The 15,927-nt window shown below is 41.3% G+C and overlaps 1 protein-coding gene across 2 annotated transcripts in view; it reads right to left on the reverse strand.

Moving 5' to 3' along the window:
* Positions 1–4,659: 4,659 nt before the first annotated feature.
* Positions 4,660–15,927, reverse strand: part of ctdp1 (CTD (carboxy-terminal domain, RNA polymerase II, polypeptide A) phosphatase, subunit 1) — a 99,201-nt gene continuing 87,933 nt past the window's right edge. For both annotated transcript variants that reach the window (XM_078267407.1, XM_078267408.1), the window contains exon 14: positions 4,660–7,512. In XM_078267407.1, coding sequence (XP_078123533.1) covers positions 7,359–7,512 — 154 coding nt within the window. In that variant the 3' untranslated portion in view covers positions 4,660–7,358. The remainder of the gene's footprint in view (positions 7,513–15,927) is intronic.

The following is a 15,927-nucleotide window of genomic DNA, read 5'->3' on the forward strand; positions in this document are numbered from 1 at the left end:
ATCCCCAAGTGTATGACAAAGTTGAAATCAGTAATTGTCAATGCGATAACTCTGGATGCTGGCTCCTGTAATGGCTGGCTGAAGTCAGAGTAATCAGTCCTTTTCATTCACTTATTAATAGAAGCTCTCACCGAAACCCCGGCCACCACCACCTCCCTCGGCTGCCCTACATATTGGAATCTAACAGCTGCTGCATGCCTGCATCACTCTGCTAATCAAAGGTGTGAAAGGTTTGGACAACCTTTGATCTGAGCCCTGTTATTTTTCTTCACCTTGTTTCACCTTTCAGATGCACTTGTTTGACCCAAAAGGTAGAAATCTTCCAACATAAAACACATTAATGTTTCAATGTCTGATATATAGATACACTGAGCAATGGTTACATCTAAAGCTAGGTTTATGGCAGCCGCGTTGTTCCCGGCGCGCGCCATAAAATGACGTCACCAAGGCTGTCGTTTCCAGCGCGAAGGCCCCGCAAGCTGTCGCGGAGCGTGGTCGTGCACCTTCGGAATTTTTGTAAATATGCGCCCACTGCGCTTTCAGTTCAACAGTCGGCTGGGAAGAACTGGTTCATCTGTACAAACATATGTGTTATTCTCCATGTACAGACCACAGGGAGTCAAACAGCCTTCAATATGCATTTAGAGAGAGAAAGCTAAAAAACGGATTCATGTAAAGCGTGTTCTTCACAGTGTTACAGGCAAACAGTCATTTGGATTTGGAGATAAACAACAGTCACGTTAATGATTAGAGTAGATACTGTACATGTAATGTTTCACGGTACGTCGGTGTTGTAACATGGATGTGTTTACTACTGTTGCCAGGCAGCCTGCATTCCTTAACTTCTGGTTTCTTCTTCTCTACTACTTCTTGCTCATTCACAGAATATTTTGTCTGTACGCCCTCTGGTGTTTCGGAGAGTACTGAAACGAACAATGAGTTGAGCATAAACGTCTCCGTGCGTGCTTGTAGGGCGCGCGCCATCTACGGCGGCCCGCGCAGGGTGTCGACCGCGGGTATACCAGCACCTTAAGTAGTTACATCAGAGTGGAAATTAGGGGTGGGAATCACCAGAGGCCCCAGGATACGATTTTATCACAATACTTAGGTCACGCTACGATATTATCACGATACTTATGTTATGCTACGATATTATCACGATGCTTATGTTACGCTACGATATTATCACGATGCTTATGTTACGTTACGATATCATCACGATACTTATGTTACGCTACAATATCATCACAATACTTATGATACGCTACAGTGGTGGTTTTTGGCACGGTCGAACCGGGCAGTCGCCTGGGCAGCATTTTTTCATGTCACATGGTGGGTGGCACGACAACATAAAAAAATAAATTAAAAAATCCTCTGCGCCGCGAAGCGGTTTTCTGTTATCTACCATTTCACTGTGTGGGGAATTGGCAAATTGCCCCCCCCCTTACAGTTGCCCTGCTTGCACCCCCTACTTTCACAATGAAATGGACTAGTCCGTAACGGTCGGGCGCGAAAGATAAACAACACATGGTGACAGGAGAACTACTATAAAAAAAGTTTATATATATATATGAGAGAGAGAGCTTGTTTTATGGTTTCATGAGGAGTATACCGTTTTATTAATTTATTAATCTTGTTAAATTTTTTATTATTGTATATATTGTTGGCACATTTATGTATATAGTGTATATTTATTTTAAGTTCTGATAACCTATACTGTCATATTTTGTGCAGAATTGTGTTCATTGTGGAGACTGTTCACCTTAAAAAGTGTGTTTCCTGTTGTAATTGTAATAGTTAAATAACTGTTGATTGTCTTAAGTGTGTTTTTCAAATGCTCTAATGAAGGATTTGTGCAATTGAGAAATATAATTTTCTCTTTCACTTATGTTGTTGGGGGGGGGGGCGCTCAAAGGGGTTCTCGCCCTGGGTGTAATTCAATGTAGAACCGCCCCTGATACGCTACAATATTGTCACGGTACTTATGTTATGAAACGATATTATCACGGTACTTATGTTACGCTACGATATCACAATGCTTATGTTACGCTATGGTATTATCACTATACTTATGTTATGCTATGATGTCATCACGATACTTATGATAATATTTACAGTCTATGATTGCTCTCTTCAGTCACCAGACTCCTTTGACAAAAGTAATTTTACCTAGCAGAACATGGGAGTTGCTGGTTTACCGCTGCCTTGATCGGTTAGTGTTATTGTGTGACTTTAGTGAATCTGAACTAACTCTTAAGCAAAAGAAATAGCCTATGCTAGCTGTAAGCGGCTAACGTTACATGCCCTGCATTCTATAACAACCGCCTCATGTGTATGTATGTGTAGCCAGCCAACCCAGGGGGGTCTATTTTATTGAGAAATGTTGTGTTTATTTATACAAATCTATTTAAATTGGATTGTCTATAGACAATAGACAGCCTAAGTAAATGTGTAATAAAATATAATTGTATTCTGTTTCTATCTATACTGTTTCAATAATTACTTATAAGTGCAAACAGACTTTTGCTTTGTGTTGTTCTTGCTGTGTCTTCACGTGTGCCCTCAGTTACTTACTTGGCAATACATCCTTTTCTGATTCTGAGTTCTCAGGACCATGAAAGTACCACCACATCACACAGCCAATACGTAGAAGCTGACACCTCTGTTAAAAAGGGATGCAGTATAAGATCATGTAAATGGCTAACAGAACCTGCAGGTTTCTTTATATTTCCTGTGTCAAAGAAAGACATTTATCAGAACTGGTGCTCAACTTTAAGTTTGTGTCTTCAGACTGACTCAGTGTGTGCCCTGAGCAGAGTGACTCGAAGAGACACTGCAGCTGGAACAGAGATCTGACCTCAAGTGCCAATCAGACCAAAGCGTTTTGTTGGCTTCATGGCTTATCAATCCCTTCCACGCACTGTGGAGGTATTACTGGTGCAAAAGCACATGATGCAGGGTGGATGTCAGCTTTAGGAAGGGGGACAGTGAACACATGGGTCTGCTTTTACAGCCTAAGGGCCCAGGTAAGTCTAATCAGCTGACGACCCGCCACTGTCTATCAGTCTGACTGCCTGTTTAGGTTGGCCAGAACGGCCTTTAAGACAGTGGGAGGGCAGAATGGAATTGTTGTTATGCTCATTTTTGGGTTCATACTTGTATTTTGGGTCTCTACTAGAACATGATTACATGTTTGTTTTTGTTTTTTTAAGATTATATATTTTTCTGGCATTTTAGGCCTTTATTTAATAGTACATATTAGACATGAAATGGGAAAGAGAGGGGGAATGACATGCAACAAAGGGCTGCAGGTCAGAATTAAACCTACAGCTGCTGCGGGGAGGACCGAGCCTCTGTACATGGGGCCGCATACTGTACCAGGTGAGCTACCCAGGTGCCCCATGACTACATGTTTTATGTTAAATAAACAATTTTTTTTGTCCCCTTTCCATGGAAAAAGCCCAGTCTGCTCTGATTTTGAGTCTTCTGATCTGCACTCTCAGCGTCTCTGCACCGTCATCGCAGACGGGGAATTACTGTAACAGCACTGTTGCAACACTTTCTACCTATATGTAGTATAGTTGTGACATCACAACCGTACAGAAGTCCTGACGGCTTGTTTAAAGGCACAGTTTCTGAATACGGGCTGTGCATTTCTCTGCGGATTGAGCGTTTTGATACACTGAACTCGTAACTGCGGAAAGAAAATTGTAGAATATTTTGTTTTTGTTCAGCCACTGAGTAGTAACCTAAGCACACTGCTGTTTGTTCGCCTATAAAAATCCAATTATGTAACGTAATTTTAGGTTTGTAAGGCTTCACTTCCTGTACGTAGCAGGTTTTAGTACGCCCTTGTCTACGCTGAATCACCTTTGTAGATCATAAGTGAACAAAACACAGCTGCAAATTGGCATTCATTTACATTTAAATGGGGACTCAAACCTCTTGTGATCACTGTGGCTCTGCAAATGTAAGAAAAATACATCCTGGAGGAAAATACTTGCCTTCATTACGGTATAAACAGCTCTTCGTTTATTGCTGTTTGCTTTGGCTTTTAAGGCAGTGGATCATCAGGCGTTCTGGGAAAAAAGCGCACGGAGCAGCATAAACAGCTGGCAGCTGTGATTTACCTCGCCGTTTCGTGTTTCAACATCCCACCTGAAGACCAATAACTTTGACTGAATCACAAGATGATAAAGTTATATCACAGATATCTTTCCTTACCTAGTTGAGGTAATTTGACCCCAACAAATTACTCCGATCAAATGGGCGTATTTGGTTTATGATATTATGATTCTGTCATCTTATATTATAGTGCTGTCTGTACACTCCATTAATGAGGCTGCTTTTCTTTGCAGGTTGCAAAAAACCAAGCGGCAAGATGGAACGAGGCCTAATGGTTCTGGTATGGTTTTCGTGGCAGAGCCCATAAACTGAGTAGTAGGTCCTGGTGGTAGTCTCGTAGTGCAATACGCATTACGATCCTAATGTTTAAAACAGAGCTAAAAAGAGGCAGCAAAAGGCTAATGGACTTTATCTGTATGATTTAGTGATCAAGTTCAGGAATACTGGATATATTTCATGCTTGTCATCTCAAAAAAGAATAACACTAAATTCAGATGTGTTACTTAGAAACATTTTTATTCGAAGAATTTCAGGTAGGAAATAGACTTTACAAATACTTTAAATTGTTGTTTGATTGAAACCAACGTTAAAAGCACCAGGAACACAAAAACCAAACAAAACGTGTATGACTGTCACTGTAAAAGGAAAATGTTGATGTGTTGTTGGGTGTAGTCGGTGAAGGTAAAGACTCAAACAGACAGCTGCTCTTCTGCCTAAGGACAGTAATTACAATTGGAGAAAGGAAGATCTTTGACTGTTTAGAACTCTTGAACGAGATGAAAACAGACTCAGTGCTGTAGATTGGACTCTACATAGATGCCAAACATTAACGGTGAATGCAAGCAACTTTGGTACAACATTATATGCTTCATTAGTCGCCCTTGGCCACTTTGACAGTGAGATGGAAGCATTTGAACGCACAGAAATTCTGTAATGGGTAATGCTTGTCAAGTGCATGCAGCGTGGTTTTATTTACCAATCAGGCTGGTTTAAACCAAAGGAGACCAAAGAGTGAGAAGACAGGAGCTTTGAGGTTATCGCCCTTTGGACAAACACATACAAAAATCTCATTCACTCATTTGGAAGAAAAAATATAATTTGGGCTAATTTCATACATTTTTATACTATATATATGCAAAAGGGGTGTTCACCCAAATAACCAAAAACACATTTTCTCACTTACCTCTAGTGATATCTACTGTGGCATGCAGATATTTTTGTCTCAGATTTCTGCTGCCACCCCAGATACGATGGAGATGAATGGATTTTTGTTTCTGGTGGATCAATCATTAGACAAAGATATTCAAAAATTCAAGAGTCACATCTCTCTCCAGAACCAATGTCCCCATTACTCTTCGCAATCCTTGTAAGTTGCTTTCAAAAGGTATTCACTGGAACTACTTTCTACTTAAGAATTAGTTCCTATAAAAAATGTTAACAGCGTTTATTGTCAATGACTCTGGAGAGAGATGTTGCACTTGAATCTTTTCAATCATTTAAAGTGTAATGCCGTGAGTGGCACAAATTGAATTGTGGGGAGGGTCCAAGAGTTCATATGGTAGAAAAAAAATGAATGCAGAGGGCGCTGGCAAAAAAGTTGAACCTGGCTGAAGTTTTTCCAACAACGCAACATCATCTAGGATGGCGCTGTGTTGGCTGATCAAGAACATGCAAGCAGCAAGCGTACATTCCTGCTGGATTACGTATGAAATGTGAATACTGCATTTCCATTTACCTCGTAATAACTGCTACAAAACTAAGACTTATTTCAACTGTGATAACTTTCCAGAGAAAACTCGATACAGCTCCTTGCATTTTTATAAACAGGGATGTTTTCGGTCTAAACCTCCCACTACAATTTCTGGAATATGTACTGTACATTCCAACTCCAAGAAATTATGTTTTCTTTACAACTAATTTGTAACGGCAAATGTGTTTGGAAGGAAATATATAATGCAGACACATTTCATTATTTATCTATTAACAAAATGATCAAATGGCTGTATTTATATATCCGATCTTGCGGTACAATATCTGCTTGTTGTGACGACCCCATTTCTAAAAGCACTTTTGGTTAAATACAGAAAATAATCTGAAGTTTGAAGCTTGCAACACAAGACGCAGTGCGTTTATTAACATTTAACCTAAACCACTTTTCTCGGACCTTAACCAAAGTGCGGCCACGTTGTCTCTGAAGCAGCCATTTGCTTAGTTTAGTTGTAGTTCCACATATTTCCACATCCGTGTATTTTTTTCTACCATAAGAAACCCCTGGTGGTTCTGTACCATTGTACTGGAGTGGAGGCAGAAGCCTCAGAGATGCAGAGCTTAAAAATGTAGGCAGAAACCCCCCCCTCCAAAAAAAACAAAAACATCTGCATTTCCATAACACTAAAGGTAAAGTGAAAAAAAAATGTTTGTCACTTACCCTCTGAGGCAACAGGAATTCAAAAGGTACAAGCTCCAGTGTACACACAGTAAGCAAAGGCTTTAGTGAGAGTGTCTGTCCTTCTGAACTGGATAGATAGTGGAGATGGGGTGACCAAGGGAAAGGTGAGCTTATGAAACACATGAAAATGGACACAACTTGGGGGAGTTCAGTTAGATTCTGTTCACGGCTATAGTGCACCAATGGGCTGGTTATCACAAAAGACTGAGAAGCTTACCTTACCATTATGTTATCAAATGTACAAACACCACGAGTAGGAAGAAATGACTCCGTAAAAACACATTCAAACGTCTAGATCCGCTGGTTGCATTTATGACCCTAACAATCTGTTGAGGAGGCCAAAAGAAAAGTAAAACTGGAAGTCCACAGTAAAATATTTAGCTGCACGCCCTTGGCAAACCTATTCCAAACTCTTTGGCATGTACGACCAGGAAAGTTTAAGCTTTATAATTTCATTTATCTTTTTCTCATCAATATAAAAATTGAAAAAGAAAAAAAGTATCAAATGTCATGTCTCCTACAGTTTGTTAAAAAAACAGCCATATATCAATTCTACAAAAAAAAAAAAAAAAAAAAAAAAAATCTAAGCCTTTATTTACACAGCAACACGTCATTTCTGTACAGGACATTCATTTTTATTACAGCACACATTCATGGCTCATACATCCTAAGTACACACAGATTCCAAAGCAGAAAAATAGGATTTTTAGGTACCACTTTAGAGGCGACTGGGGCTGATTTTTTGTTGTCCTTTTCCTGTGACTAAGTCCCTTCGTTTTCCACGTCACATAAAGTCATTGAGCTCCAACTCCAAGGCAGCGGCCATCTCGTCCGCCTCTGAGCTGCTTCCTCCTTCTTCCTCGTTGGAGTCTTTAGAAGACTCGTCAGCAGATTCCTCCGCCTCCTCCTTAGCTTCATCGTGTTTACGTTTGTGGCCTCTACAGAAATAACAAAAGATGATTTAGAAAGAGAACTGTGAAGCTGGAACCACTGCTGCTGCCTAAAACAGGATTTCGTATATCATAAACACGAAGGTCTCATTTAAAACTGATGTTTGGCTTTTTCTTTTTTACAAGATAGAATGAAACCAGAGAAAAAGTCAAATTTTAAATAATAACAAATCCACGGATTACACTCCTGATTAGGGCTGTGCAATTAATCAAAGTGTTGAGGGAAATTTAAAAGTTCAAAGTGTTTTTTTTACTGTTGATTTGTTTAAATGTTTCACTGTTTTTTTTTTTAAGTTCAATAAATGCAACATCTTGCCAAAAGTTAATGAGTAATCGTGTTACATAACCGTGATTTTAATATTGACCAAAATAATTGTGATTATGATTTTTTTCTATAATCGAGCAGCCCTACTCCTTTACTTGCTCGGTTACTTAAAGGAATAGTCTGCCATTTTGGGAAATACGCTAATGGTACACCACCAAATACCTCTAAAGCTCAGGTATAACGTGTTATATGTTGTTTGTTTAATCAATGCAAAAACCAAAGCTTAAAAATGTTGTAGTTTTACAGGGGGTTGTGTGTTAGGTTTAGTGAGCTTTAGAGGTGCTGGTAGGTACATTTTGTTAGAGCCAGACTAGCCGTTTCCCCGTTTTTAGTCTTTGTGCTAAACTAAGCTAGCCGGTTGCTTCTTATAGCATGCATACATGAGCGGTATCAACCTTCCCATCTAACGCTAAACAAGAAAGTGAATAAGCTTATTTCCAAAAAAATGTCCAACTAAGTAAAGTAAACTTTGAATAAGGTAATGCATTGATTGTTGGCTAGCTGGCTAACAGCTAGCTTGGTGAGCCGACAAGTTGCCCAGGAAGTAGATCCCTATGTAGTTATCTACAATGGCTAATCTAGTGGTCTACCTTCTGTGTTTACTTGTATTCGGACTCCACGAATCTCAACTACGGAGAGGGTGAGTGGAATTTTATATCTAAAAAGACACGCCGGCTGTTTTGGAAATCAATGTTTATCCAAGCTACCTACCAAAACCAATTTCTAGAAGCGTGGCTATCATGTACATATCTTAATCTCATCACAAGTGGTTGTTTTCCAGCTAGTAGCGAACACTGAGCTCATTTTCTGTATTAACGAATAACAAATTAATAAAAGAGCTAGTATATGAAAGCAATATGATATACTCTCCAGTAAAAAAAAAAAAAAGAAAATATAAAAAGAATGGGAATAACTTGCTGTACCGCACGTCCCCTTGGGAATCACACAATGCAATTAACAAGGGCTAGTTCTCCATACAGACTATATTGACTGTGTAGCTGAACCCCGAAGTTGAAGACATTCACAAAGGACTGAGAGGAGGTGCTATGAGATGTAAAGGCCCTCCAATGTTCAAGAACAAAACAGCACTGGGGAAGAGGGATTCAGAACAATCGGAAAACCAGGGATACGGAGATGGAGGAGAGGGGTAAAGATGGTTAGGAAGAGAAAATAGGACAAGATAAGACGGTAACACCTTTGGGAAAAGAAAGTGAATTTGGAAAAAACAAATCTCATATAATTCAGGTGTAAACGAGGCCCAAGATGCACTAAAGATCCAAACCACTCCAGACACGGCCACAAATAAAATCAAAGTGAAAATGCTGTGTCTCCAATTAAGCACATAATTACAAAAAGAAATATACCTTTCCAATAAGGAAGCCATTGCAAATCAAACAGGCCATAGGCATCCTGGATTGTAAAGTTTGCTGCAGGTGGGGCTGGGAAATGTTTCAACTAGTGGCAGCGCGATACCTGAGTTTACACATACCAGTTGCTTTGAAGAATATGAACCAAAAGCTCTCAAAAGTTTCAAATGTTAAAGGAATAGGAAACAAATCCATCCATCGTCATCCGTTCCCAGGCCTTGTTGGAGATATAATCCCTCCACCTAGTCCTGGGTCTTCCCCGAGGCTTCCTCCCAGCTGGACGTGCCTGGAACACCTCCCTAGGGAGGCGCCCAGGGGCATCCTTACCAGACACCCAAACCACCTCAACTGGCTCCTTTCGAGGCAAAGGAGCAGCGGCTCTACTCTGAGTTCCTCACGGATGACTGAGCTTCTCTCCCTCTCTCTTTAAGCTGCAGACACACCGACCAGACGGCCGACCCTCGGCAGAAAAGGCAGTTGGACTGATCAGCGTCCCCGAGTTGGTCAAAAAAAGTGCCTCAGAAAACACCAAAGCGACGAGACATAATACGTCTCCATAACAGCAGGCGGCGCTAATCTGTATTGTCGCCCAAAAATGAAAACCGGCAGCTGATTGGACAAACGCGTCACGTGGGTCTGGTTTCTCTGGAAATTGAAAGACAGACTGTCATGGCGGCTTGTTCAGAATACAATCTCATATTGTACTAAAATAGTTCACCAAAACGTGTTTCTGAAAACATTTTAAGTGAGAAATAGGCCGTGCAGTTGCTGAATCTGTCTTCATTTCAGATCGACAAAGGTCAGTTTAAAAGATTTTCGTCAGATTTTGAGCGACTGTAGTCACGCTCATCCCGCTCCCCGTTTCCAGGTTAGCACTCCACCAATCAGATGGGTCATTTGAGTCTGAATGCCGGCAGTGCCCGCCCCGCCGATACATATATCTATATCCTATCCTATATATACGTCTCAAATCGGCCAAAATGAAGGCCGACGGACCCCTCGGACGGACGACGGAACGGAACGCACCGGACAGACTCGAGTCACTGACCTCGCCAGACTGTCCGACGGCTGATTATCAGCTTGGTGTGTCTCGGGCTTAAGTGGGACGCCAGCCACCTACCTGGGGAAACCCATTTCGGCCGCTTGTTCCCTGGATCTCGTTCTCTCGATCATGACGCAGCTTTCATAACCATAGGTGAGGGTAGAAACAAAAATTGAATTGTAATACCGCCCCCACTGCACCGATTCTGCGGCGAATCTCCCGCTCCATTGTCCCCTCACTCACGAACAAGACCCCAAGGTACTTGAACTCCTTCACTTGGGGTAAGGACTCATTCCCAAGGAATAGGAAACATTATGGGAACTCGTTTTTTTTTTCTTCCTAAGGGTGACATGAAAAGATTTATATCATTGTCATGTCTGTGTGTTAAGTTTGGAGCTTGAGATAGGAGGTTGTTAGCCTAGCTTAGCATAGAGACTGGAGGCAGGGGGATAACAAGAGAAAACCATACCAACACGCCAACCAACACCTGTTTGTTTAACCTGAACCCAACCAGCACAAACAACACATTGTGGGCAAAGTGCAGTGTTGATAATTTCACAATCTTCCCGCTATATTTGGCAGCTTTTAAGACCCCTTTAGTGCCTAACGATGTTTTGGGCTGGGGCTCGCTGGACTCCAGTTGTGTGCCTACTGTAACACACGGACATGATTTGGTTCGATACCCAGCCCTATATGCTATGTTTTGGCTATAGTGACTAAAACATATATCAATTTTAGATGCGTATAATAGGTCTTAACCTTGGCACCCAAATGAATTCAAGATGAAACCAAAAGAGTAGGGAGAAAAAAAAAAAGCATAGATTCCTAAGTGGCTGAAGAATTCTTTGATGTGGCTGTCAACATGCCATCCCTCTTTCCTCTCCACTCCAGCTTCTCCATGACATCCTCTGCAGAGTGGCTTATTAGCATAATTCTAATGAGTTGTGTAGGGAACTTCTATGCTTATTGTGGAGGACCGACACCGGCTCTGCTGAGAGGGCCCCCCTCATTAGACAACGCTGCTGTCAGACAGCCTCACTAACCTCCCACAACAGCGGGGCTGTGGTTGCGTGTTCATTTAAAAAGGTCAGATGTCGGCTAATATCATCGCAGAGGCTCGGTGACATGACAGTGACAATGGACCCCTGCGGACTGTGTGCTCTGTGTGTGGGAGGGAAATGGTTGGGGTTTGTGTTACACCAGCGCACCTCCGATGCTCCAAACCGACAAGAAGTTTAATTTTCAGAGCCGCAAGAGCGAGGCGCTGGTCAGAGGGTAATGTGAGAGGGCGAGAGGTGAGATGAGCGATTAATGATTATTTATTTGGCAACGATGTGAGAAAATGAGGCAATGTACCACCATCAGTGATACTGCCACTGCTACATGGGCTGGTTGGTGACACTGTGTGAGTCACTGCAGTGTGCGTATATGTACATAGAGAGGATGAGTAAAAACTCCACCATCCCTCTCCCATTTCCAAATATTAACAGTTGAGACAGCAGGGGTTGGTGGGGATGGGTTCCTGCATTGCTTTCTGTCTGGCATCATTACATCCAATCTAAATCCTTATCTATTAATCCAAACGCCCACAGACACACACGATGCAGACACTTCCACCACGTTCACGCATGTCAGCTCCAAAACGGGCTTCAGTTGTACTCCACTTTTATCATATATTTGCTGGTTTAACATGCTGTTAACGAAGGGAGCCGCCTACACTCAAAAGATTTATTTACATTCTAACAAACCAGACTACAGGATTGATAAAATGATTGCAGGAGGGAAAAGCAGCGGCGGAAGTTTCCACCATAGAAGAGGTATTATTTTATTCTTTCTGGTAAGAAGTTGGGACGCACCGATCAAAACTGCTGAATCGGTTTAAGGACCGATACTAACCTTGTGAATCGGATCAGGTATCGGCCAAACGTGACCATCCACACCGAATACAGTTTCTCCGTCAATATCATTATAAAAATGTATTATTCCGCTATTGCTGACAGTGGGACTCCGCACAGCAATCTCTGGCCCTGGACCTTACATGAAAATGATCCCAATGTGTGCCTACTCTGGACATTTGCAGCTTATTTGACATACAAGTATATTTTTGGCTTTAATAACATTGCAGTTTTCTCTGGAATGCCTTTTGAGTTTCATATTCTTGAACAAGACTAAGAGTCTACAGCTACCCTAAAGACTGTACACTAATGCCAATTGTAAAGAAAACCAAAAACACATAAATGTCTACACCAATGCATAGTAATCCCCCCCAACAACTGTCAAGACATTTAACTCTGAACAGATGTCAATATTCTGGTAGCGCCTGAAAAAAAAAAAGAAAAGTCTGGAAAATCATGAAGATTCATCCAACAGGCACCTTGAACCTCTACTGTATATCAAATGTCATGGCAATCCACCCAATCACCTTTCCAAAGGCCTGAAGGTTTTGATGAATTTGCTCTTCAAGGCTCTCAGTTTAGGCTAATAATCCACTTCCTCTAAAGGGAGTGCAGTCCTCTTGTTTTAAGGGACTTCCCTGGAAAAGTAAAGGGGGGGGGGTCACAAACCAATTCTGGTAGGATGAAAGTGCAAGGTTTCACCAGCTTCAGAGACAAAACAAGTGAAAGATAAGAATTCCAGAAGCAGGTTTGCTCAGTAATTGAAAGTTTCCCCATTTTGACCTTTCATATATTTGACAAAGTGTGGGTGCTTGGACAATAGGATCTCATGAAACACTTCTTACTGGAAATCTTACTGGCTAGTAAAGTCGAAGACGCGGCTGTGAAGGACAATCTGCCATCCCAAATTCAGCAGAAAGCTGCGAACAATGTACTTTTATAAGTGTAAGGGAGACACTTTTGACATGGTTATATTTTTCAGTGGGAGAGTTTATGCAATACAGAAACACTGACTTATCCTGCCTAGTTGTATAACGTTGACAGCTGAATGAATTGATCTGAGAGCGAGGCTGGCCCTAAGCCTTGAGAGAGCACTTTAAATCAAGCTGCTGTCAATGACACAAAAGGAAAGGCGGACTCATCCTGTCAGGTAATAATCATCATCATCATCACCAGGTGGAGTTCTAGTTAATTATTTATGCATCTATTAAAAACTCAATTTGAGTGAAAACTGGGACCAAATCTACTGACTTATTCACATTTCAAGCTGCTTCCAGATGGTTTTCGGAATTGAACTCTTGCATTGAACTAAATTCTGCTCCTTAGAAAATGCCACAAATGTCAATTTGTCAGTGAGGGTGCAAACGGTAGAAATGTGTGTTATTATAGACACAGATGAGATGTTATTATGTACTATGGGAGTGTGATTGCATTAGGGGTGTCAAGAGGACATGCTACAGAGCGCCTGCTGGTGAACCAACAGCCTGCAGCTACAGCCGCCTCAACACATCATTAGAGATACATAAGTGATATAAAATGACTAATATAAGTCAGGAAAACGGCATCTGCCCCACATCGCAATATATTATTATGGGACTTTGTGTTTAAGTCAGTCAGTTAAGGCACTAACGCCACTCAGGGGAGCATTCAGAAGGGATATGTTGGAGGGAGACTTCACAGATCGAGCTAGACTACATTTTAATCTTGTGATCCAGAGTGACCATCTCTGCTGATAAAATAGTAAGCTCTTACTACAGTCTAATTCCAAGGCTGTGAACTCTACCCAAGGCATCTCAATCTAGGGCTGGTGAGGAAGGAGGCAGAGAAAAATGAGGAGAGGAAGAAGCCCTGTAAAAAGCAGAGACTTCAAACGCTTCTGACAACTCCGCTTACAGCAAGGAAGGAAGGAGGGGTGGAGGGAGTTAAAAAGCAAATGGAGGAAATAAAGTATGAAAGAGGAGGAAACAGAGCACGGACGAGAGAGGTCATGAACTAAATAATGAAGTCAACTTTTAGGACATAAGTGTTCTCGGTTTTTTGCAAAGTTTCCTCCGGAGTAGGAGGCTCAACATCCACAGGCCTCAGCCCAAGAGATCAATTCAGTATTCTTCAACACTCCTCTTAATGTTTTTCCATCCATATGGGTCAATTAGTTACACTAGCAGCTGCTATCTCTGTATTAGCTAACTCGACAGACGTCGTGGGCCCAATCTCTACTGTAAGAGAGTTATTGCTTGAAAGAGTAGCCTAACAAAGGCAAACAGGATACAACTCAGCAATGCAGGCCACCTCTTTCTCATATTACTTCATTTCTCCCATAATCCCATATCATTTACAGCAGATGTGTCGGATGCAGATGTGGTTCCACTTGTACACTCCCGTCCCTCATGCTTTAAACTGCTCCATATGCAGTGAGCTGATAAGCATTGCAGTTTTTTTCCATCATCTTCCCCTGCCCCTTATTACATTATGTTACTATGAAAACTGATAAACAGGAGGATAAAAGGATAGGAGCTATTGTGGGGGTTTTGTGAGGGACGTGTCAGTTTTGCAAGGAAATGAGAAACAAAAATGCATGACAGCGCAACAACAAGGACTTACACAATGACTTGTTTTTTTAAGGCCGCATGCTTTTAGGGCCAACTTGTGAAAAATACATGTTGACAAAGATTTAGGGCAGGATGCTCATAGTGGAGAGATTCAATGTGCTTGGGAGCAGCACTGTGCAGAACTACACACTGGAGCCACCACCTGCTCTCAGTGGGGAAGAAGTACATATATGTCTAGCTACCTAAATGATAAGTTCATGTGTTTCCAGTCTGTCTTTTGAATTATATGTTAAAATATACTTTTTCCACCCAAATTAGTGTGTATATATGCAGTTTTTTTTTTACGCGGGAAAACCTGCTTAAAATAGGCGACAGACTTATTTCCCATTGCCAGTAGACAAGTACGCCTTTCCGTTTTTGTTTTTTTTTTCCCGCTGGTGTGTCACGTTCGATGCCACCAACGCGTCGGAAAATAGATAGCAGCATAGATGCTAGTGACGATGTTGCAGTGGTTACTCCTTGTTTTAATATCTGGTACTTATTCAGGCTCTCTTTCAAGCTTGGTGCAGACTAATTTGGAACAATGTTTGAGCGCTGCTTGCATAGCATCGCACAAATACCAATGGCAAAGAAAATGAGCGTGTCCACCCGGGTGTCCTGTTTCCATCACTGCTGATCTCAGCTGGGGCCGATAAATACCTGGGACTACTGCAGTATTTGTCATTGGAAGTGCATGAAATACCAGTTTCCATGTACATACGAGTATGTTAATACTGTTTAAAGACTGGAGACATTGTGAAGCTATCCTTTAACAATAAACAGTGTTAATATTAAAAGGAAAATTAAGGATATACATGTATATATTTCTTTTTTTGAGCCGCCAAAACAACAAGCTTACATGTTCTTAATTTAATGTTAATAGCATGTTAAAAAACGTTCAAGACATGCTGCTGGAAAACACTGGAAAAGAAAATACTCTTGGTTCTTCTATCATACATCAAACTGCATTATTTTTTATCCCCTTGGCCTCTAACTACTATTTCATGTCGGCTGCATCATGTGTCTCATAAAGGAGTAATAGGGAAGTCTGTCCGATGCAACTTTAATGGTCATGGCCATTTTTCATACGTGAGGCTTTAACCATTGTGGCTTGTATTTCATTTAATGGTGGAAACTTTATAGACTACAAATGGCTTTTGGTTTTTTAGCTCAGTGTGTGTGTTGC

This window comes from Sander vitreus, chromosome 14 (genome assembly GCF_031162955.1).
Source record: "Sander vitreus isolate 19-12246 chromosome 14, sanVit1, whole genome shotgun sequence".
Taxonomy (NCBI): Eukaryota; Metazoa; Chordata; class Actinopteri; order Perciformes; family Percidae; genus Sander; species Sander vitreus.